The 23094-nt window shown below is 37.8% G+C and overlaps 1 protein-coding gene across 1 annotated transcript in view; it reads left to right on the forward strand.

The window, feature by feature from the left end:
• Positions 1-23094, forward strand: part of CLASP1 (cytoplasmic linker associated protein 1) — a 263343-nt gene that overhangs the window by 112362 nt on the left and 127887 nt on the right. The window contains exon 8 of the mRNA XM_087435033.1: positions 2456-2523. Coding sequence (XP_087291159.1) covers positions 2456-2523 — 68 coding nt within the window. The remainder of the gene's footprint in view (positions 1-2455; positions 2524-23094) is intronic.

Consider the following 23094-nt stretch of genomic DNA (forward strand, 5'->3'; position numbering starts at 1 on the left):
TAAATTTAGAAAAATGAGGGGAAAATGCTGTTGGTTGTTTGTCACACTAGTAAAGAAATCTATTTTAAATTTGAGATCTAAAGATATAAAATAAAAAAATGAAAAAAAAATTGGTGGCTTCAGAGAGTAATCATTAGTTATGTATTTAATGTCTTTGAATGTATAATACTCACCCTTTTAGACTTGTGCAAATTGATAGGTCCCAAGAGAGGCATTTTGTATTGCTGTGTTCAGAGCTGGGAGACAAAAGCCATTCCTAAGGAATACTTTGTTAATGTTAGACTCGTAAAGCTAGGTTACTGATCTCCTGAGATGGTAACCTTGATCGGAGCCATTGTATAGGCATTATTGAGCAGACAAGGAGGCAGCTAGTGAAACAGGAGAAAGAGGGAAAGGCGTTGCTTGCCTGAGGGAATTCTAAATTCAGGTGCAGGTGGCAATAATGGTAATCTTTTTAGCATTCTCACACCTAGCTGTTTGGGCCTGCCAGTTGTGGGTAATGTGGCCACACTGAGTAGATATTACTACCAATAGAAAACCTGCAGATTCTTTCCCAGTTGCCGTTAATAATGGTGAATACTGTCCCAAGAATGGAAGAAATACTTGTCCCTTTCCAGTAATTTCAGGAACAGCCAGACTAGAGTATACCTTGTCCCTAACTTAGAAACTTGCAGGCATGCCCACATCAGAGGGTGTGGTTGTGACACAATAAAGTGACAATTTGGTCAGGGCATGCCCCGGCAACCTGTGTAGTGATATTATTTACAGGCTTGTTAAACCATTGGAGATCTTTGTTAATAATAAAAGGGAAGGTGATGGAAACATCGTAAGAAATTGATTCTAAGACATCTTTCCAGGTCTTTAGTATCCACTGAATTTGAATGTGAGTGATAGTTTTACTCATATCTGGTCCTGAGATGACAAATAGATTTTTAATTCACTGCCAACTTTGATTAATTGTTAGTGGCTGCCTGGAGCAGTTTTAAGAAAGATTCTGAGGCAACATCTGGGCTTAGATGGAAAGATAGGTCAAAAAGGTTGTTGATACCTGCCATGGAATGGGAAGGGGGAGAGGCAGTGTATCAGGCTAGTTCATCCCCTTCCTTTTACCTCTATTTGCTGATGTGTATTTTTGGCTCCCTTGTTACTTAGAATGAAGTAGAGGTAAGTAGAAGCTCTACAGTGTAGGAGCTTTGCACATTCAGCATCTTTTTAGCTCATTGCTAGGCTCAGTGAATCAAAGAATGAATGAACTGAGACCAGAGTGTGTAAAATATCTAGATTTCCATAGTGAGAGCAGGGAAGGGATTAGGCACCAGCTCTTCCACACAGTGATGTAACTCTCCTGCATGACATAGTGCTTGGTGTTTGCAGAATACCAAAAGAATATAGTTCCCATCTCTACCCCCAAGGAGCTTGTATTCTGGTTGGGAAGAAAAGACAAACATGTTTGAAATGATTAGAGCTCTGTATGGCAGAATGGTTTGTGAGAAAGTGCTAAAATTTCTAGCCTGGTTGCTGAAATGAGTGGCATAGGTTTGAATGCAAAAGTACATTGCTTTGGAATCTCAACCTTCACACTCATTCCAGTGTATCTGTGTTTTGCTTGGGAAAGCCTCTTTTTCTACAAGGTAAGATTACCACCCCTTTACCCCCCTACTCCCCAACCCCCCTCCAGTTTTCCTCTCATTTTTGGTGTCACTAGGATGGAATATTTTGACTGGTTAAGGAGTTTTGCTTCAATTTAAATGTCAAGGTGAAAATGATCCATTAGTAGAAAATAAATGTCATGCAGATTTTTTTAAGCTGAAGATTATCCAGTCACAACGTTTGTTTCTAGAGAAATTATTTATAGCATTTTGAATTGTGTAAGGCATAGAAAATCCTCTGTATTGTAATATCAGTGCGTTTTGAAAATCTTTATCCTGAGTAATCGACAGTCTGTGCTTAGACAGAAATAGCAGAAATATACGCTTTTCATAATGTATACATTTTGTGTAGAGCAGTTAGGTTAATGCAATGCAATGCAGTCAGTCAGTTTAATATAATGTCTAAGAGCATCCGCTCTGGATTCTCACTTTCATGGCGGGCATCTCTACCCTCACCAACTGTGTTATCTTAAGTAAATTATGGGTTCTTGATTTCCTCATCTATGAAATGGGGATGATAATAATTCCTTTATAACACTGTTATAAGGATTAAATGAGATCTTTCAGATAGAGCCCTTAAGTTAGTGCTTGGTCAATAGTAAATGCTTTATTATTGTTGGTTATTGTTAATGTTATTAATATAGTTACTGTTTTTATTAGATTAATTTGTATCATTGATTTTTTTTTTGGAGTGTGACTCAACTTCATGTTAGTGTTTTAATATAATTGACTGTAAACAGTGATGGTTTCTTGTGTGTGTGTGTATATATATATATATATATTTTTTTTTTTTTTTTTTTATACAGGTTGAATGTAATTTTTACAAAATTTGATGAAGTCCAAAAATCTGGAAACATGATACAATCTGCAAATGGTGAGTAGAAAAAGCAATCATTCTGTTTTTGCTTTTTCGGTTTTATGTCAGTAATGCTTATACTCTCTCTGAACAGCTGAATTTGATATCTTGAAAAGAGTTTCTAGGTGTTAAGATTTAACCTTCATTTATCTACCTTCTCAGGCCAGAAGCTATGGAGTTATCATTGGCTTTCTTTCATAACCTACATTGAATCCATTAATCTTGTTGGCTTTAGTTTTAAAAATACATCTAGAATCTTGATTCCCATTGTAACTGCTGCTTTTCCCCTAGTGCAAGCCATCATGGTAATTTACTTTGCTCTCGTGGTAGCCTCCCACCAATACTGTTGCTTTTACTCTCTCCCAGCACCCAAAGTCTATTTTTCACACAGCAATCAGAGTAATCATTTTAGAATGTAACTCGGTTCAGAATCCTCCAAAGGTTTCTCATCACACAGAGACTGCAATTCAGTGGCTTACCCTGGCCCACCAGGCACTGCATGATCTGATGCTGACCACCATTCTGATGACATCTTGTATTGTTCTTCCCAGAAGTTCTCTTGGCTCCAGTCCCATTGTCGTCCTTGCTAATTTTGGACATTCTAAGCTTCTCCTGCTTCAGGGCATCTGTACTTATGATTCCTTTTGCTTGAAACATTTGTCCCCTGGGTGTCATTATGGCCCTCTTCCTCATTCCATCCAGATCTCTGCTGCAGTATCGCTTCATTACAAAGGCCATCCAGAATAGCACATCCAGTCTTCTAAGGGAACTCTCTGTGCCCTCATCCTGCTTGATTTTCCTTCTTAGTGCATATCACTATAAAATATTTTTTTGTTTATTCATGAGGGCAAGAACTTTATTTTGTTCCATTCCTTATCCTTAGTGCTTCAAAAAGTTCTTGGCATGTGGTAGGTACACAATAAATGTTGTTGAATGAATAAAGAAAATAATAACTGAGACTTGCATTGTGACCTGTTGTTTCCAGTACGTGTATATTCCTTTTCTGATACTTTGTGATGATATTTGAGGACAAGTGGGTAATTCTTGTGATTCCAGAAGGGAAAGAAAAGACAAGAGTGAATTACTGTATGAATGAAGTCATCAAAAAATCAATTGCCAACAAGAACTTTTTCTAACTCTGGATACCTTGTTGCATCATAGCGATTTCAAAATTGCCAGGGATCTTAGATCATAGCATAGCTTTCACATTTTCAATATCTTGAGACTGTAAAAAAGTTTTAGTGATTTCCCCCAAAGTGACATAGTACGTAAAGGCAGAGCAGGAACAGAATCCAGGTCTTTTGACTCACTCTGCTGTGTACCTGCCATTGTTGGTAAGGAATTTGTCTTTAGATAGCATGTTTCGTATAAAATGCTTGAAGCATTCTGAAAATGCTTTCATTAATCCCCCTGATTTCTTTTTCATATGTTTGTAAAAACGTAACAATATTAAAAGAAAAAAAGAATAATATTTACCACAATTCTGTTGTCACCAACAAATCAGTTTTCATTTTTCCATATTGTCTTATAATTCATTTTCCTATAGCTGTATAATTTGCATATAATCTTAACCATGGCATGGTTTTTGTACATTACTCCCTACCGTTGTACATACTTTATTTATATATGCTTTAAAAAATGTATCTGGTAGAGCTGGGACCAGAACTCGGGCCTTGTAGTCATGCTGCAGTGATGAGTGGGGTTGACGGTGTGCATGGGCAGGGCCGCCCAGCCAGTTGCTAGACCATGCTTTTAATTGTGTGTGTGTGTATTTGTGTAGTTTCACAGTTTAAAACTTGTTGGCACCAAGGTAGAAAGTACTGGGCAAGGAGGTAGTAGTGGTGGCAGAAAAGTGAGTTTGTGCTTCATAACCTGTATTATAACCATGAAATGGAATCTGATTATAGTGCTGGCATTGGGGAGAAGGACCACATCCATGTTGGAGGCCTTGCCTAGAAGAGTGTGTATATACTCTGAGTTTTAATGAACATGATACGTATGATTTAATCATCAAGAATACCAAAATCCTGTGGCATTGGGTGCATCAGCAACATTTTATTCTCGATGTCCAGGTGTAAATATTGTTCCCAAATTTCGTTATTTTTGCGGGATATTTGTGTGTGTGTGTCCGTGTATGTATGTATACGTGGTATAGGGGTAGGGTTGAGAATGAGAACAGTTCTTGTAGGCATCTATGTTAAAAATAGCAGATGATAAGGAAGCCTAACTCAAAACTTACTGGAGGGCTATAATTGCAGCTTTTTTAGTGTATATATGTAGTATTACTATTTTAATTGTTAGAGTCAAAATAGAATAATCTAAAGGCATATGTATAAAGATTTTAGAATTCCTAAGCCAAATAAGTTTGGTCTCCTTACAGTAACTTTGAGATACCAGTAAGATGTTTAATAGCTGTCAAAAAACAAAGCACCTAATTTCTTGCTTTGGTAGAGTCATTGAACATTTAGATAGTATAGGGAAACCACAGTAGCAATGGAATAAAACCAATCCCCCTCTTCTAATTTTTTTTTGCCCAATGACTCCCAGTGTAATCATTTTTTGAACTCTTCTGGACTTTAGACCAGACCAGACCATTGACTGCTCTACTTTTTTTCAACCCATCCCCCTCTGCTTTCTCCACTTTGCTCCTTAGCTTAGATTGTGACCTTTCTGCACTTTCTTGTTAGTTCTAGGAGTTTTTGTCGATTCCCTGGAATTTTCTGCACCGATAATCATATCATCTGCAAATAGGAACAGTTTTATCTCTTTCAGATCTGTACACTTTTTATTTTTTTTTCTTGCCTTTTTGCACTGGCTAGAACTTCTGCCAGTGTGTAAGAGTGATGAGAGTGGACATTCTTGCCTGGTTCTCAATCTTAGGTCTTTCACGACTAAGTATGATATTAACTGTAGGGTTTTTGTAGATGTTCTTTAGCAAGATGTGGTAGTTCTCAACTATTCCTATTTATTTGAGTGATCACAAATGGATGTTGGGTTTTGTTTTTTGAAATCATCAGCATATTTTAAATATTGAGATATAATTCATACTAAAAATTAACTTTTTAAAAGTGTATAATCCAGTGGTTTTTCATATATTCACAAATTGTGCAATTATCACCACTATTTAATTCCAGGATATTTTCATTACCCCCAAGAAAACCTGTGCCCATTAGCACTTCCTATTTCCTTTTCTTCCCAATCCCTCACAGCCTACTTTCTACAGATTTGCCTATTGTGGACATTTTATATAAGTGGAATTATACCATGTATGGCTTTTTGTGTATGGCTTCTTTCACTTAGCATAATGTTTTCAAGGTTCATCCCTTTGGTAGCATGTATCAGTACTTCATTCCTTTTTATGGCTGAATAATATTTCATTGTATAGCTATACCACATTTTGTTTATCCACTCATCATTTGATGGACATTTGGGTTGTTTCCGCTTTTTGACTGTTGTGAAGAATGCTGCTGTGAATATTTGTGTAAAGCTTTTATGTGAACTTATGTTTTCATTTTTCATGTATATATTCCTTGCAGTGAAATTGCTGGGTCATATGGTAACTCTATGTTTAACGTTTTGTTTAACTGCCACACTATTTTCCAAAGTGGCTGCACCGTTTTACATTCTCATCAGCAATGTATGAGAGTTACACTTTATTCACATCCAAGTCAATGCTTGTTATTGTCTGTCTCTGATGATAGTCATCCTAGTGGGCGTGAAGTGGTGCCTCGTGGTTTTGATTTGCATTTCCCTAATGACTAATGATATTGAGCATCTTTTCGTGTGCTTACTGGCCATTTGTATACCTTTTTTGGTGAAATATCTGTTCAAGTTATCTGCCGTTTTTCTAATGGAGTTAATTGTCTATTGTTGTCATGAGTTTTTTATATATTATGGATTAAAAATCCCTTATTAGATAGATATGATTTGCAAATATTTTCTCCTTTTCTTTAGGTTTTCATATCACTTTCCTGATGGTATTGTTTGCAGCAGAAAAGTTTTTAATTTTGATGTAGTATAATCTGTCTTTTTTTCTTTTATTGTTTGTGCTTTTAGTCTAAGAAAACCTAAGATATAGGTTGATATCTAAGAAATCATTGCCTAATCCATGGTTACGAAAATTTACACCTATATTTTCTTCTAAGAGTTGTATAGCTTTAGGTCTTATATTTAGGTCTTTGATCCTTTTGAGTTAATTTTTATATATGCAGTGAGGTAGATATCCAACTTCATTGTTCTTTGTGTGAATAGCCAGTTGGCCCAGCACCATTTGTTGGAAAGTCTGTTCTTTCCTCCATTAGACTTTCTGGGCACCCATCTCAAACATCAGTTTACCATAAATGTGTGGATTTATTTCTGGACTCTAAATTCTACCCTATTGCTCTATATGTTTAGTCTTATGCCAATACTACACAGTCTTGATTACTTGAGCTTTGTAGTATGATTTGACATTTGGAAGTTTTTTTTTTAGTTTTGTTCTTCTTTTCAAGATTGTTTTGGCTATTCTTGGTTCCTTGCATTTCCATGTGAATTATAAGATCAGCTAATGTCAATTTCTACGAAAAAGGCACCTGCAATTTTGATAGGGATTGTGTTGAATCCGTTGATAAGTTTGAGGAGTTTTGCCATGTTAATAATAATAAGTCTTCTAATGCATTAACATAGGATACCTTTCAATTTATTTAGGTCTTTAATTTCTTTCAACGATATTTTGTAGTTTTCAGTGTACAAGTCTTGCACCAGTTTTGTTAAATTCATTCCTCAGTATTTTATTCCTTTTCATGGTTTTGTAAATGGAATTGTTTTCTTGCATTTACTTTTGAATTCTTTATTGCTAGTGTATAGAATGACAATTGAATTTTGTATTCAATCTTGTATCTGCAACCTTGCTGAACCTGTTTATTAGCTCTAATATTTTTTTTCGCCAGTGGATTCCTTAGGGTTTTCTATATATGAGAGATCATTTAATCTGTGAACAGATACTGTCTTACTTCTACCTTTCCAATCTGGATGCCTTTTAGGGTGTTGGGTTTTTTTCCAAATGCCTTTTTGGCTCAACTGATGATTGTTTTTCTTTAGCCTGATGATATTGTAAATTGTGTTGATTTATTTTTCAAATAATAAACCAGCCTTGTGTACTGGAATAAATCTTGCTTGGTCGTGGTGTACAATTCTTTTTATACAATCTTGTATTTGGTTTGCTTATATATTGTTGAGGGTTTTGCCATCTAAGTTCATGAGAGATATTGGCCTGCACTTGTTCTCACCCATCCCCCTTGTCTGGTCTGTTGATTTTTAAACATGCTGAGTGTCTGTCACTGAAAACACACATACGTCTATCTCTGTCCAGCCATTTTCATTTCTCTGCCTGTTTCCTCCCTTTTGCAGCAGACTTCTCCTGAGTTGTCTGTATTCCCTGTCTCAATTTCTTCACCTTCTAATCACTCATCAACTGCTTTAGTCTTGCTTTGTTCCATCATTTCACTGATGCAGCTACCATTGCAGTCACTGATGACTTCTATACCCAATTGACATTTTCAGTCTTCACCCTGTTTGGTCTGTCACTACGTTTAACACTGTTGATCTCTTCCTCATCTTGAAACATCCTTTCTCCTTGGCTTCTCTGGCCTGACCACCTTCTGCTTTTTGGGCTGCTCCTTCTCGGTCTCCTTCATTTGCTTAATGTCTGCTTGTCATAAAATTCTTAAAGCTTGATGCTAGGCCTTTTCCCTTCTCAGCCAGTGCTCTCTCCCTGGTTGCACTTATCCATGGCTAGAGTTTTGTTTACTAGCCAGATAATATTTTCTCATAAATGTTTGTCTCTTGCCTCAGGGTTGTAACGTATGCGCAGCAGCTGCCTGTCTGACATTTCTTCTCGTATTTGAGACGTGTATCTAAATCTAGATTCATATTCTACCTCCTGCGAAAGACAAAGCACAAAACAACTGAACATAACTCCATCCTAGATCTTTTCTGTACTTCTTACGTGAACGCCTGCTCTATTATCCATGTAGGCATGTAAATCAAAACTTAGGTGTCCTCTTTGATACCTCCATCTTATCCATTGCCCATATATCTCATCACTGGTTCCTGTGGATTTTAACTCCTACATAGTTCTTGACTCCATCTACTTTTCCCCATATCCAGCACTCTGATCCCGTCTACAATCATTCTTTGCCTGGATTATTAAAATAACCTGCTCACTTTTCTCATTGCCTCCATTTTTGCCCCTCTAGTGTAGAACCTCGCCAAAATGAGGGCTGACCTTTTTCTCTGAATGAAAACTACCGTGAGACGAAAGAGACTGAGGCTAAAAGATTTCTTACTGTTTTCTTTTTGTCTTCACCCAGGACAATGCTAAAAAGTATTTAAATATTACCTGCACTGTCATTTTGATGTTAGCTTATGAGAGTGTCATTTTTCAGAAATCTGAGCAGGTTGGACCTCTGCTTTCTTGGAGGTGGACGCAATCTGTAGCCAAACTTTATAGACACACCTGGGTTGAGACTTCAAAGCAAGAAGGTATTCTGACTCTCTTCCCTTTTAATTTATTTGGAAAATTTCAAATGTATATTAAAGTGGAAAGAGTAGAATAATGAACCCCCATGTAGCCATCACCCAGCTTCAACCATTATCAGTACATGATCAATCTTGTTTCATCTCTATTCATCAGAAATAATGGACTATGGTGAAGAACAGTTGTAACACATTACATCATTTGAGTCAGGGCCAAGAAATGGGCATGTCCCTTTCTATATTTTTTAGTAGAAACATTAAGATGGAAAATGAGCAGCAGTTCCAGAATAGATATTCTTCTTAGGAATTTTGCAGGCATTAACCTCCTGAAAAGATCCACACGTACTACTGTCATCTTTTAAGAACAGAGGAAAACAATTACAATTTATAACTCTTATTCGTTTCAAGAGAAAGGAAAAAACATTAACATTACCTCATTAATTCTGTGGTGACGACGGTGAGAGGAGGGCTTCAGTCCCATAAAGGGGTTTTGATGAAGAGTCTCTCAGAACATCTCCATGTTGTGGGTGGATTCTATCTCCTGCCCTCACCACATACTTTTTTTTTTTTTTTTTTAAATCCTTTTATTATTTCCATTCATTGCTCTCAAGCAATGATAAGCACAAAATCCTTATCAGGCCCTACTGTGGCCATGCTGCATTTGGTGCCTGCAGCCTCCTCAGCCCCAGCTCTGTACAGCCTCATCTCTGTCTGGCCCTCCCCTAGGGCTCATCAAGTTGCCTCTGTCCTTCTTACCTTTCCTTTTTAAGATCTTGGTGCGTGATGTTTCTTTTGTCTTCTCTTTCTTAGCCAACTACTCCACATCCTTCCCTTCTCAGCCCAGCTCGATGTCCCCTCCTTCTGGAAAGCTTTCCATGACCTCCCTGTTCAGCACTTCCAGGCATGCTCTGCTTTGCTGCTTGCAGGTTTATATTCGGTGATGATTTGTCTAATGTCTGTCTCCTGTGTTGGGCTGTTAGCCTCCTGAGTACGGGGTACTGTGTCTGGGTTTGCTCCTTCTAGGACACAGACACCTCAGGCTGTCTTCTCTTCTTAGTCCTAGTGAGTCTTCTGATCTGGTTCAAAGAATCAGCTTTTCTTTTGTAATCTCTTCATAACATGGACGGTATATATGAGCACTTTGTATCTGAGGTACCTCGATTCTTTTGTTTTCTACTTTTTCCTCTGGATTCTTATGTACCACTTCCGCAGTGTTGCATGAAAATTGGAGCTGAGGAAGAACTGAGTAAAACACAAAGAGAGAATGGCAACATGGGGCTCGTTTCCAGGTTCCTCCAATAGCCTTTGGGCAGAAGTTCTTATCAGTTGAAGGCTGCCTCATTTGATTAGCAAACGATGTATTCACAGATGTCTTTCCTAGGCTGACCCTAGAAGATGTCTAAGTGATCTGTGTCTTTCAAATCCCCATTTGTGCAAATTCAGCAGCCTGTCCTCAGCAGAAGGACTTGACAGGTATTGGTTTAATGAATGGTAACTATGTGTGGCAACAGTGTTTATAGTTGTTCATTTTGGAGTGTGGGTGCCCACTTCCCCCCACACGAAGTGTAGACACAGTGTCAGGGAGAAGCTTAGGGCTGCTTTGAAAATATGTGTGACCATCATTTCTTCTTAGGAAAGGCTTCTTTGCTCTACCACTCTTTAGCTGTATGACTGGGCACGTTACTTAACTCCTGTGAGCCACAGTTTGCTCCTTCGTAAAATGGAGTGAACACCCTGTAGAGATGTCCTGCAGAATAAATGAGATTGTGTGTAAAACTCCTAGCACAATGTCTGGGACGTGGTTGGTGCTCAAAATGATAGGTTTCTCCTCCAATTGCTCTGTTTTAGGGGTATATTTATTTTTTAAGTGAAAATATCACTGGAGAATAACTGTCATACTTATTTTTTTTAGAATTTTCAGTTATGTTGGGGTGCACATTTAAAATCTAATGTACATTATCTTTAAGAATTATGCTCTTTTAAAAAAACTGCTTTATTGAGCTAAAATTCATATACCATACAAGTGTATAATTCAGTCATTTTAGTATATTCACAGATATGTACAACTGTCACCACAGTGTGTTTTAGAACATTTTTATCACCGCAAAAGAGAAACCTGGTGTTCTTTAGCTATCACCTCTCTATCTCCCTAACTCCTCCTCACCACACCGCTATCCCAAGCAATCACTAGTCTACTTTCTCTATAAGTTTGCCTACTCTGGACATTTCGTATAAATGGAATTATACAATATGTGTTCTTTTGTGTCTGACTTCTTTCGCTTAACATAATGTTTTCCAGGTTCGTCCATATTGTAGCATACATCAGTACCTCATTCCTTTTTATGGTAGTCCACTGTGTGGATGGACCACATTTTGTTTATGCATTCATCCGTTGGTGAATATTTGGACTGTTTCTACCTTTTGGGTATTGTAAATCAGGCTGCTTTGAACACTCATTTACAAGTTTTTGTTTGGACGCCTGTTTTCAGTTCTTCTGAGTATATACCTAGGAGTAGAATTGCTGCATCATGTGGTAATTCTATGTTTGACTTACTGAGAACTGTCATCCTGTTTTCTACAGTGGCTTCCCCATTTTGTATTCCTACCAGCAATGTGTGAGGGTTCCAGTTTCTTCACATCCTCTCCAATAACAATAACAACAACAAATTTTCTGTTTTTTAAAAAAATGATAGTTGTCCTATCTCATTGTGGTTTTGATTTGCATTTCCCTAATGACTGATATTGAACATATTTTCATGTGCTTGTTGGCCATTTCTAGATCATCTTTAGAAAAATCTTTATTCAGATCCTTTGCCCATTTTTAAATTGGTTTGTCTTGTTGTTGTTCAGCTTTGAGTTCTTTATATATTCTGGATACAAGACTCTTATCAGATATATTATTTGCACATATTTTTTCCCATTCTGTGGGTTGTCTTTTTACTTTCTTGACATTTAAAAGTTTTAATGAAGTCTAATTTACCTATTTTTCTCTTCTGTTTGTTTGCAGTGCTCTTTTGAGTAAGATATAAAGGCTGTGGATTTGAGCTAAGTTGAAAGAAACTATTAATGTAATAGCGGTACTCTTAGGGAAGAAATAGGCTTCATCCTGGGTTGTATTTCTTGACATGTTCAAAATTATGTTGTTCTAAGATGTGTAATTGATTATGTTTATATAAAACTCATGAACTTAATATTTTAAAAGTGTAAAAATTGTGACTAAAACAGCAATGAGAAAGCAGCTGAGTAGCAATTGGACATGAGCGTCCATTTGTAGCAGAATACTTCATCTTTGTATGATTCTTTTTTGTTGCTAGGTTACCCAAAGGCCTTTCAGCTTTGAATGGCAAGAATATGGGAGTTAAAAATATGTTGTTTTATAGATGTTTCTTTTTCTTTTTTTTTCCATCTCCATATAATTAGCAAACCCCTTGAAGCAAAAATTACAGTTTTTCCTTCCATGGATTTCACAAAGCAAATTATTTTCTGTGTCAGTTTTTTAATCATGCAGATGTGCTTAGGCTCATGGGAGAATTGGATTTTCAGCATGAAAGAGTCAGTAATTACAGACTAGTCAGTGTCCTTTATCTGCAGCCACTTAATGATCTTTAATTGGATTTGATTGAAGCAAGGCCCACGGACATTAATTTGGTTAAAAATGTGCATGCTTTTGAGTTTCTTAAGCAAAGCTAACATGTTTATGAGAAAAGAAAGAAAGTATCATGCTGGTTAAATCCATGAAAATTCCATAATAAATCTGTGGCTGAAGAAAAAAACAAAATATTTATTTGCTGACAAAACTATAGATAGCAGATAATCAAAATTATTGGCTCTTATACATCAGTGTATCTAGGGTATCATTTTGCTGCCAAATACATCCTGTCTTATGTTTTTTTACCAAAAAATTTGAAAAATTTTAGGTATCATTTCTAAGTTGTTGGAAATGAGAAATACTTGTGCAAGTCTGAAAACAAATAGACCAATGATGAATTGTTAGGTTAAGATCTGAATTGTTGCCTGGTGTAGCTAGGACCAAGCATTCATTTAAAAGTGAATCGACTGTCTCTTCTTTATTAAGAAGCCAAGCCATTATTATCTTGCATAGTCTTTAAAAACAATGATTATGTGTAAGTGGATCAGGTGCTGATAATGGGTTCCCAGCCCCTCCCCCTGCTTGTTTGTTAGACTCTGCATATTACAAGGTTTGGGATGCTGGTTCAGTATCTTAGGAAAGTGTTTCCATAGTCACGGATACAGGCATAATATGTTCCAAGGCTGGCAAGTGTGCTGTGCTGTGCTAAGGAGAAGAGCACCTAAAATAGCCTCGAAGAGACTGTTTCTGTTTCTGTTTCTAGGTTAAGTAGTTTAAGCTGGAGCTGACAGTTTACTTTATCATCTGTGTGGAAATAAGATTGCTTTTGATTTTATTCTTATAATTAAGATTTATATTAGGAATGCTCTCTTCTGTTTTTTGGGGGAGGAAAAATCAGCGAGTTGGTTAAAAAATTTTTTTAGTACCAGTTTTAAAGAAGCCTGGCCCTCTTACATGAGTAAAGTCAGATGGAGAAGGTTCACCTCTCACCCCACCCCCCCCCTTTTTAAAAATAATCACCATTATATATAGTCTGGGCTTTTATTTTGGAATAGGGTGGCAGTTGCCATTGGTGCTGGCTCACACTGAAGTCGTGTGGGTGGAGAGTTTGCTGATGCTTAAGTTGCTGTGAGTAGGTATAGCTTACAGAGCAGTGTTCGTATTTGTACCAAGATCACTGATGGTCATGACTACTGGGAAAGGTAGGCTAGTCTAATATATTCTGTAGAGTGTTTGTAATTATTGCTGCTTAACTAAGAAATAAATACAATATTTAAGATATTTTATAGTTGCTTTGATAACTAAAAATTGTGGAGGAAAATAATTGCTATGCATATTTGCATTTAGCGGCGGAAAATTGTGAAACCTACAGATGTATTAACAGGATTGTTAACCTTCGAGGACTAGAGAGAGGAAGTAGGCACAGTAACTCGAGGTTAGCTTTTTCATCAGCCTCTTTATTTCGTGTGCTTTTAATTTTTTTCTGCTCTCTTGTGTTCACAGTATGTGGGTTATAAAATAAATTATTTTGCAATTACAAGACATTTGTTAATAAGTATAAGCTGTCTTGAAAGGAATCTACTAGCTAGAAATTTCTAAGCTTTCCCAACAGTGGGTAGAGGAAAAACACATGTAAGTCCTGGCACTGCTGGGTTGCTGCTTTTGTCTTGAGAGTCATTGTATACAATTCTTCCTTCCCTTTTAAAGATTTGCATCTTTAAAATGCAAAAATGGGGAACTGGAAAACCACAAAAGAAGTATTGTTTAGAAAAGTCTTATTGATTAAAAAAATAGTCTTATTGACTACCCTTTGGTCTTTCCATGGAGGTTTTCCTCATGTTTTGGCAGCATTGAAATGATTTTGAGAGAACTCCACGTGAATCAGGTTTGTGTCTGCAGCGAGAGCGCAGTTGATGTGATGTGAACAGCCTGTGTCACTATCTTTCTTTCCTATGGGATGGTCTTCCTGGCAGGCTTTTCATTTGTTGTCTCTGAGGGATACTGAATCAGGTATTACACAGAGTGAATTGTGCACAATAACAAGTGTTTATTTGTCTCCACTGTGAGGATGTTCGCACACATCCAGCTCATTGCTCTGTGTTTATTTTGTAGTGGATTCTTAGTAAAGGTGTGTATATCTGTCTTCTTAAACTACATTTGGTTAAGTTTGCTGAAAATGGTCATATTGGAAGATGCGTTTCTGCTTGTTATATTTTCAAATTGAGAATTTAAAGCATGCAGTGATAGTATTCCTCTTTATTTCATTCCTCAGTATAATATTCTGTATTCAGGTTAAGCTACTGTAGGAAATCAATACCTGGGCAGGAGAGTTAAATAATTCATGTTCTGAAGTGACCTCTTTTAGAGCCCTTCATTTGAGGATTTGAGAGTGTGTTACTTATATGTAGCATTTGTCTTAAGTTGTTGTATTTTGGATTGTTTTTTAACAACGGGGCAAGATAATTATGGGAGTCAAGTGTTTTATGTTAAAGGCCATGGAGAAAGCCTTGTGGGTCTGAATTTAAAATAAAGAGTCTTCTTTTGCTTCATAATTCCTTCCAAATTGCCTACCTCATTAATCACTGTTACCTGAAATGCAAGCTGAGAAGCATTGGTTAACTTTTACCCTAAGGAGCTGCAAATCTGGTAGGAAATGAGGAACGAAAGCTGCTTCTTACAGTGGTCGCATGTTTGAATCTTCCTCTGTCAACCCACGATTAGTAAGGGACCCATTACCAATCTGCAGATTATTGATACCAGCGATTCTACCACGATTGTGTGTAGAGTTAGTATTTTCAAAGCACTTTCCTGAATGTCTTTTGTTTTTGTTTTTTGATCCTCACAGCAGCCCCATGAGGAGTAGGCAGGGTAGCTTTTAAACATGGATACGGGAGGTTTCAGGTTTTCTTTTCTTTTCTTTTTTTTTTTTTTTTTTTGGTGAGGAAGATCAGCCCTGAGCTAACATCTGATGCCAATCCTCCTCATTTTGCTGAGGAAGATCGGCCCTGAGCTAACATCCATGCCCATTTTCCTCTAATTTATATGGGACACTGTCACAGCATGGCTTGACAAGCAGTGCATCGGTGCGCACCCGGGATCCGAACCTGCGAGCCCCAGGCTGCTGAAGCAGAGTGTGCTCACTTAACCACTTGTGCCACCGGGCTGGCCCCATCAGCTTTTCTTTATAGGTTGGAGACAGGACAGAGAGCAGAGCCCTGGACTTGGCCATCTTAGACCACCTTTCAGCAAGCTGTGTCTCCAAGCTCAGTGCTTCCTCCCTACTGTTGTGATAAAACTTTGGCTTTGTTTGTTTCTTTGATTCTGAAACTGTGCCATTTTCAATAGTTGCCTTGGGGAATTATTAAAAAATGAAAGCATTCAAAGAGATATTATTAAAACAGGCATTAGCATTCTATAACCAAGTTGTAGACGCTTTGAAAATGTGATGTTTCTAATCAGTTGTTTGCCCAGTTATGGGGGAGGCGGGGAGGCAATTCTGGGAGAGGAAATTATCGTACAAACATGATGAGTTTGTTTTTAAAAGCAGTTTGGTATTCCTTGTGGGGAAAGTGCAGGGGAAGATGGACAAGGGCCTTGTATGCCACCCTAAGAAGCTGAGATTTTTATTGTAGACCATTTACTTTTCAGAGTTAAATTTAAAAAATTGGGTGGGAGTTAGGGAGACTGATACAGGGTGGGCAACTTTAATTTTACCAAATATAACAACAACACGAAACCCCACGTTATCTCTTGTTAGTTCATAAAATAAGGGACATTAACATCAATAAAAAAAATAAAAAGATTTAATTTAGAATAAAGGATAGTCCTTTAAGTCAAATAAATTTAGCTCTATGAGAAATTTACAAGTTTTTCCTTATAGTTCTCAGTTTGGTACAGACTGGTGTACATCATCCAAAAAATGTCAACAGTCCTTTAAGTGGTTTTGGGGTCTGGGTGACTGGATTGTAAGTGGACAAGTGACTTTGGGGCAGGAATGAGCGTGTGGACTTTGGAATCCCTCAAACTGAGTGTGAGTGCTGTGTCTACATGAGCAATGTGTGACCTGGGCTGGGTGACTTATCTGTCAGCCTTGATTTCCTCGTGTTGGAGTTGGGGATAATAATTCCTGCACCACTGTGAGGAGTAAATGAGATGATGCATGTAGATAGCTTGGCATAGGAGCTGGCCTGTAAATATCATGCTATGTGATATAGGGACACAACCCAATGTGGCAGCATTAGATGATCTAATGGAAACATTAGATGATCTAATGAAACTTGGACTTAGGTTTGAAATGATATGGTTGATGTTTTTGTTTAGATGTGGAAAGCTCTCTTAAGAGAAACAAAATGCAGAATCATATCTATAATAAGATCTCTTAAAAAGAAACTGCACCCAGTGCCCAGATCTTGGTGTTTAACACCACCAGGGCTCCGTGGGGGAAATGGCTGATTCTAGGGCTAGAGCAGAGAATATATATATGATTAGCCTCATGAACCTGTGGTATTAGAAAGTAAGGAAGTGCTCAGAAAAACAAAACAAAGCAAAAAGCAAAACAAAACAGTGATGAGGGTATGTCAAAGGGACACAGGAGTCAACTGAAAGATTCCCAATGGCTAAAGCTGGAACAATTTGAGCAATAAAATTAAGTAGTATTGGCTTATAACCCAAAGTATAAAATAAATATTGATGGGTCCATACTGATATAATGATTGAATAAATATATAAATGAGGGAGAGGAGACAAAATCTCTCATGCAGAGTTATTCCAAATCTTTTATGTAGTTATTCCACCCTGGAGGAGGAGAGCATAACTTCCCACTGTGTGTGTGATATGTGTAGTGACTTCCTTCCAAAGAATACAGTATGGAAAGGGAGAAAAAGAGTAACTTTACAGGAGAGAACTGACAAACACCACCTCAACCAGGTGATCAAGGTCAACATCAGCAGTCTTGATGACAGCATGTACTCTTATTATGATGAGAGAATGACATTTTACCTCTTGGGTCTTCCTCCCCCAAACCCATAAGCTCTGTCTAAACATGACAGAAAGCTCAGGCAAACCCAAATTGAAGGATATTCCGTAAACTACCCATCCAGTACTCCTTGAAACCGTCCAGGTCATCTAGACATCTAGAACAAGGGAAGTCTGTCACAACCTAGAGGAGCCTGGGGCTACTAAATGTAATGTGATATCCTGAATGGGATCCTGGAACAGATAAAGGACAGTAGGAGAAAAGTAAGGAACTCTGAGTATACTATGGACTTTAGTTAATAATATGTATCAATATTGGTTCATTAATTATAACAATTGTACCATACTAATATTAGATACTAATAATAAGGAGACTGAGTGTGGGGTATGTGGGAACTCTCTGTACTATCTTGACAACTTTTCTGTAACTCGGATACAGTCATGCATCGCTTAAGGACGGAGATACGGAGATACGTTCTGAGAAAAGCGTTGTTAGGCGATTTTGTCGTTGTGCAAACATCATAGAGTGTGCTTACACAAACCTAAATGGTATAGCCTACTAGACTCCTAGGCTGTAGGGTAGTAATTTGATAGGACCACTGTTGTATATATGTGGTCCCTCGTTGACTGAAACATCATTATGTGGTGCATGGCTGTACTATTCCAAAATAAAACCTTTATTAAAAACAAAAAACTAGGAAGTGGTAAGGGAGTTGGGAGAGAAGCTTTTTATTCTCATTTTGTTTTCTTCTGAATATTTGAATTACTTAACCATGTTTATGCATGCATTAATTCTGTTCTTTGAAAAAGGTGGCAGAGTTTATCTGGGTGGTGAGACTATGCACTTTTATTTTTTATGTTTTTAATGTTCTATGTATTTAAAACATCTATTGTTATTTATTTAAAAAAACAGATTGGAGGCAAAGAGACCAATTAAGAGACTATTTTGGTACAGAAATCCACCTAAGAGATGAGGAAGACCTGAATTAGGACAGCCTTAGTGGGACTGGAGAGCGAATGGAAGTGAGAGATGATTGGAAGTGGCACTGGCCACACTTAATTATTGTTTGGGTAGGTGGGTGGGGGAAGACGTGGCAGGAGATGGTAAAGGAGAAGGGAGAATTAAGAAGAATTCCATATTTTGGTATGGCTGACTGGATGAATAGTGGTAGGACGAACTGAAGTAGGGAACATGGAGAGTGAGCAGGTTTTGAGGGTAGGGTATGATTATAGTTTTGGACACTTAGACTTAGAATTTTGTTTGTATGTAGGTTTGATTCAAGTGGGTTTGTATCTTGGAGTAGAGATGGGGCTAGTATTAGAGGATTAAGATTTATTACAACATAAGTGTTTATTTTAAATTGTCATCTTATTTCTCTCTGTCTTCTTATGCAGCTGTATGATTATTTGTCTATTTTGGGTCTTGAGAATGAAGTCATTAAAGCAAGAATGGATGATTTGAAGGATTATTGCACAAGAGGCAAATAGCTCTTGGTGCAGTCACTTTTAAGTATGAGAAAACATTCTAGGAGGAAACTTTTTCCAAATTTGGCTCTGAATTTTTCCAGCTGACTTGCTTTTGTGCCTATGTCGTGGTTGTCAAGAAGAATTGGGTCAGGATTGGTGCAGTGATAATTAAAATGACATTTCCAAAAGAATGCAAGGTGTAGATCTGATATCTGTGGGATTGGGTTCTGACATTTATTAAGTATAATGCCCTTTTAGGTCACGTTCAAAGGTAAAATAAGTACCTTGGTCAAAAGGAGAAAAGAATATTTAATCAGTGAAACGATACACTGTGAGTTTTGTTGATATGACATTCAGATATTATCTAAGGTATTGAAATAGTAGTTGTGATTCCTAGAAGTTCACTTTTAGTTTTCAGTCATCAATATACAAATTTTATTTATAGTCCTTAAAGTTGCTTAAAACTACTCCGTTTCCCATGAAATAGTAAAACTGTACATCGAAATATGTTCACTTAAAATAAATGTTTACACTGTACCTTTTGAGTACTTTTGTGAGACATAAGTAACAATTTAAATGCCCTACTATCCTCTACTTTACCACCATGAAGAAATTTGGGGTTACTATAATTATTATTATTATTATTATTATTATTTTTTGTGAGGAAGATGAGCCCTGAGCTAACATCCATGCTAATCCTCCCCTTTTTGCTGAGGAAGACCGGCTCTGAGCTAACATCTATTGCCCATCCTCCTCCTTTTTTTTCCCCCAAAGCCCCAGTAGATAGCTGTAGGTCATAGTTGCACATCCTTCTAGTTGCTCTATGTGGGCCGCGGACTCAGCATGGCGGGAGAAGCGGTGCGTCGGTGCGCGCCCGGGATCCGAACTTGGGCCGCCAGTAGCGGAGCGCGAGCACTTAACCACGAAGCCACGGGGCTGGCCCATTGAGGTTGGTCTTGATGAAAGTGCAGGCCTGTGACTGATAGCTCCACCTTAGGACAGGCTTACTTCCCAGTGCCAGCTGTCCATTTCCTCTTCTTGCTGTCATTATACCTGTGTCTCTCCAGAGCCTGCTCATTGTTACCTGCTCATAAACTGTAGAGCAGCAGCCAGGACGTTTTCCATCTGAGACCCAAAGAAGAAATGAGCCTTGATCTGCCCCTGCAGAAGGCATTTGTCAGTTCTCACCTAGAGTGAACTGTAGCTCCCAGCAGTGCCTCTCAGGAACAGGTGTTGGTGGAGGTTTACTTCATGCCCTCCTTACATTTTGTTTCCCTCTCCAGGTTCTGATGGTGTTTTCCTTTCCTGGCTTCCCCCTAGTTTCTTCCAGTTTTAGCTCCCCTTTTAAAGGATTAGTAAAACTGAAATGAATTTTTGACTTGTCTTCCTGTCTCTGCTCTGGTTCTCTCTTCTTGCTGTATCTGCACTAGGCGTGTCATGGTTGAGATAGTTTAAAATGCCAGCCTAGCTCTCTGGCAGGAAGCTCTTGGCTGAAGGAGTGGAAAGTGAATCCCTCACTGTAAAACTTGCTTGTGTTTCAGGTTCACCCCTTCTGTGGTAGAGTGGATTACTGGTGCCCAAAGGGCAGAGTAGCACTCTGTTAGCACCCTGGTAGCTTCCATTATGCCATTTTCATTTTTGTACTGTGAAACATGCCAGTATTTCCAGCTAGGTTAAAATTTTTTACCCCTTGTACTCTGACAAAAGCATTTTTTAATTTTGTAAACGGGGGGAGGAATTTTTGTTTCAGAATATGAATATTAAAGGATGTTTTTCACAGAACACTATTAAATAGGATTGGTTCTATTTAGTCCTGGTCCATTTTGACTGAACTTGGGGGGATACACATACCCAGCTTCTCATATTTTGACAGAAGGAGGAATGTAGAAACTTGGAAGAAAGACCTTTATACAACTACCCAGTTCAGACGATGTGGTTTGTACTTTTGTGCCTCTCCAGGCACCACTGAACTTTGGCTAAAATGAAAAAGCTAGTGGGAACAAATGGGCAAGAAATATAGTTTAGATTATGAGCAAAGTAAGTTTTTGTCAGTCTTCTGATCCTTGGACATGGGATGTCTCTCCATTTATTAGGTCTTTAATTTCTCTCAACAGTGTCACATTGTCTTACCTTCCTTTCGTTAAACTTATTCCTAAGTATTTTGTTTTTCTTGATGCTGTTGTTAATTGAATTATTTTCTTAATTTCATTTTTGGATTGTTCGTTGCTGATGTATTGAAATGCAATTGATGTTTTCTATATTGATCTTATATCTTCCAACCTTGCTGAACTCGTTTATTAGTTCTAATAGTTTTTTAGTGAATTCTTTAGAGCTTTCTATATACAAGATTCTGTCATCTGTGAATAGAGGTAGTTTTAGTTCTTCCTGTCTAATCTGGATTTTTTTTTTCTTTCTTTTTCTTGGCTAATTGCCTTGGCTAGAACCTTCTAGTACAATGTTGACTAGAAATGGCAAGAGTGGGCTTCTTGTCTCGTTCCTGATCTTAGGGGACGCATCTAGTCTTTCACCATTAAATATGGTGTTAATAGTGTGTTTTTTGTTAGTTCCCTTCTAATCCCTGTTTGTAGTGTTTTTAGCATGAAAGGGTTTTGTTTTGGATATTGTCGAATACTTTTACTGTGTCTATCGAGCATGTTGTTTTTGTCTTTTATTCTATTAATGTGATGCATTGAATTAATTGATTTTTGTAATTAAACCAACATTACATTCCTGGGATAAATCTTACTTGGCCATGATAATACTTTTTATATGTTGCTGGATTTGGTTTGCTAATATTTTGTTGAGGATTTTTATGTCCATGTTCATTAAGAGATATTGATGATTCCATGTCTAAGAAATTACCTTAAGTAAATAATTCTCTAAAGTAAGCAAACATCTGTTATAAGAATTAAATAAAATAATGCACAGAAAGCACTTAGGGCAGTGCTCAGCACATAGTAAGTGGCCAGTTTATGCAAATTGCATTTTTTAAGTGGCAGTCGTTTATTATCATGACTCAGATCATAGGCTCTTGAGTCGAACAGACATGGACTTGAATCCTGGCTTCATCCACCTTCTAGTTAGCCGTGTGACTTTGGGCACATTATGTCTGGATGCGTTAAGTTTTTTCATCTTTGAGTGATAACAGCACTTCTCTCTTAGGGTTGTCAAGAGGATTTAATGAGAATATGTAAAGCACCAAACACAGGGCCTGGCACACAGTTATGCAAACAGTTAATTACAGGATGAGATGGAGTAAAAGGCACACGTATGGCCATGTAGCACAGAGAAGGGCACGATTGACTCTGGACAGAACTGGGCAGGATCTAACAGTAGACTAGTGTTTTCAAGAATACATAGGAGTGTATTGCACATATCGGGCAAGACTTGCAGACAGCAAAACCTTGGATTTGTGAAAGATCAAGAAAGAAGAAATTCTGGGATATTTACAAAAGCAGCCAGCCTTTGGGCTTACTATCATGTCCCTGGTCAGCCTCCTTTTGGGAATGCTAATTATATTCTAGTTACTAGGCTGCCACACTTCTTACTCCCTTGGAGGGGAATTTCAGTAACAGGGAGTGGGTGAATCTGAAAGCCTGTCAGGAATATCAGCTTCTACAAAGTGACCCTGATGCAGGGAAACAGTTAGCTGTCTTTGCTTTAGAAAATGAGGCGTTTCCTCCCCATTGGGCTTCCGCCAGTCAAAGCCTGCCTCTGGAGAAAAGAGAAGGAAAAGCTTTGTGGTTTAGGTTCTGGCCTTCCTGGGAGATGGACAATGGAACAGACATTTCTTAGTTTCTGTGACATTTTGATCATCCTCATAGATGAGTGTATAAATTTTCTAAATGGACAGTATAATCCGAAGCTTGTAATTCTGAATTGCAGACACCAAACTTGGAGTCTGTGTTTAGAATGATAGTTTCTCTGCCAGCCCTGTACCCAAGTCCGTAGTCACAGTGGTACTTAATGGTCTTTCTGATCATTTTTGACCCACAGAATCTGTCTGTGGCTTGTTGCTTTATATCTTCCCCTGTCCAGCCTGA

This window comes from Ceratotherium simum, chromosome 9 (assembly GCF_057802395.1).
Source record: "Ceratotherium simum simum isolate JZ-2026a chromosome 9, ASM5780239v1, whole genome shotgun sequence".
Taxonomy (NCBI): domain Eukaryota; kingdom Metazoa; phylum Chordata; class Mammalia; order Perissodactyla; family Rhinocerotidae; genus Ceratotherium; species Ceratotherium simum.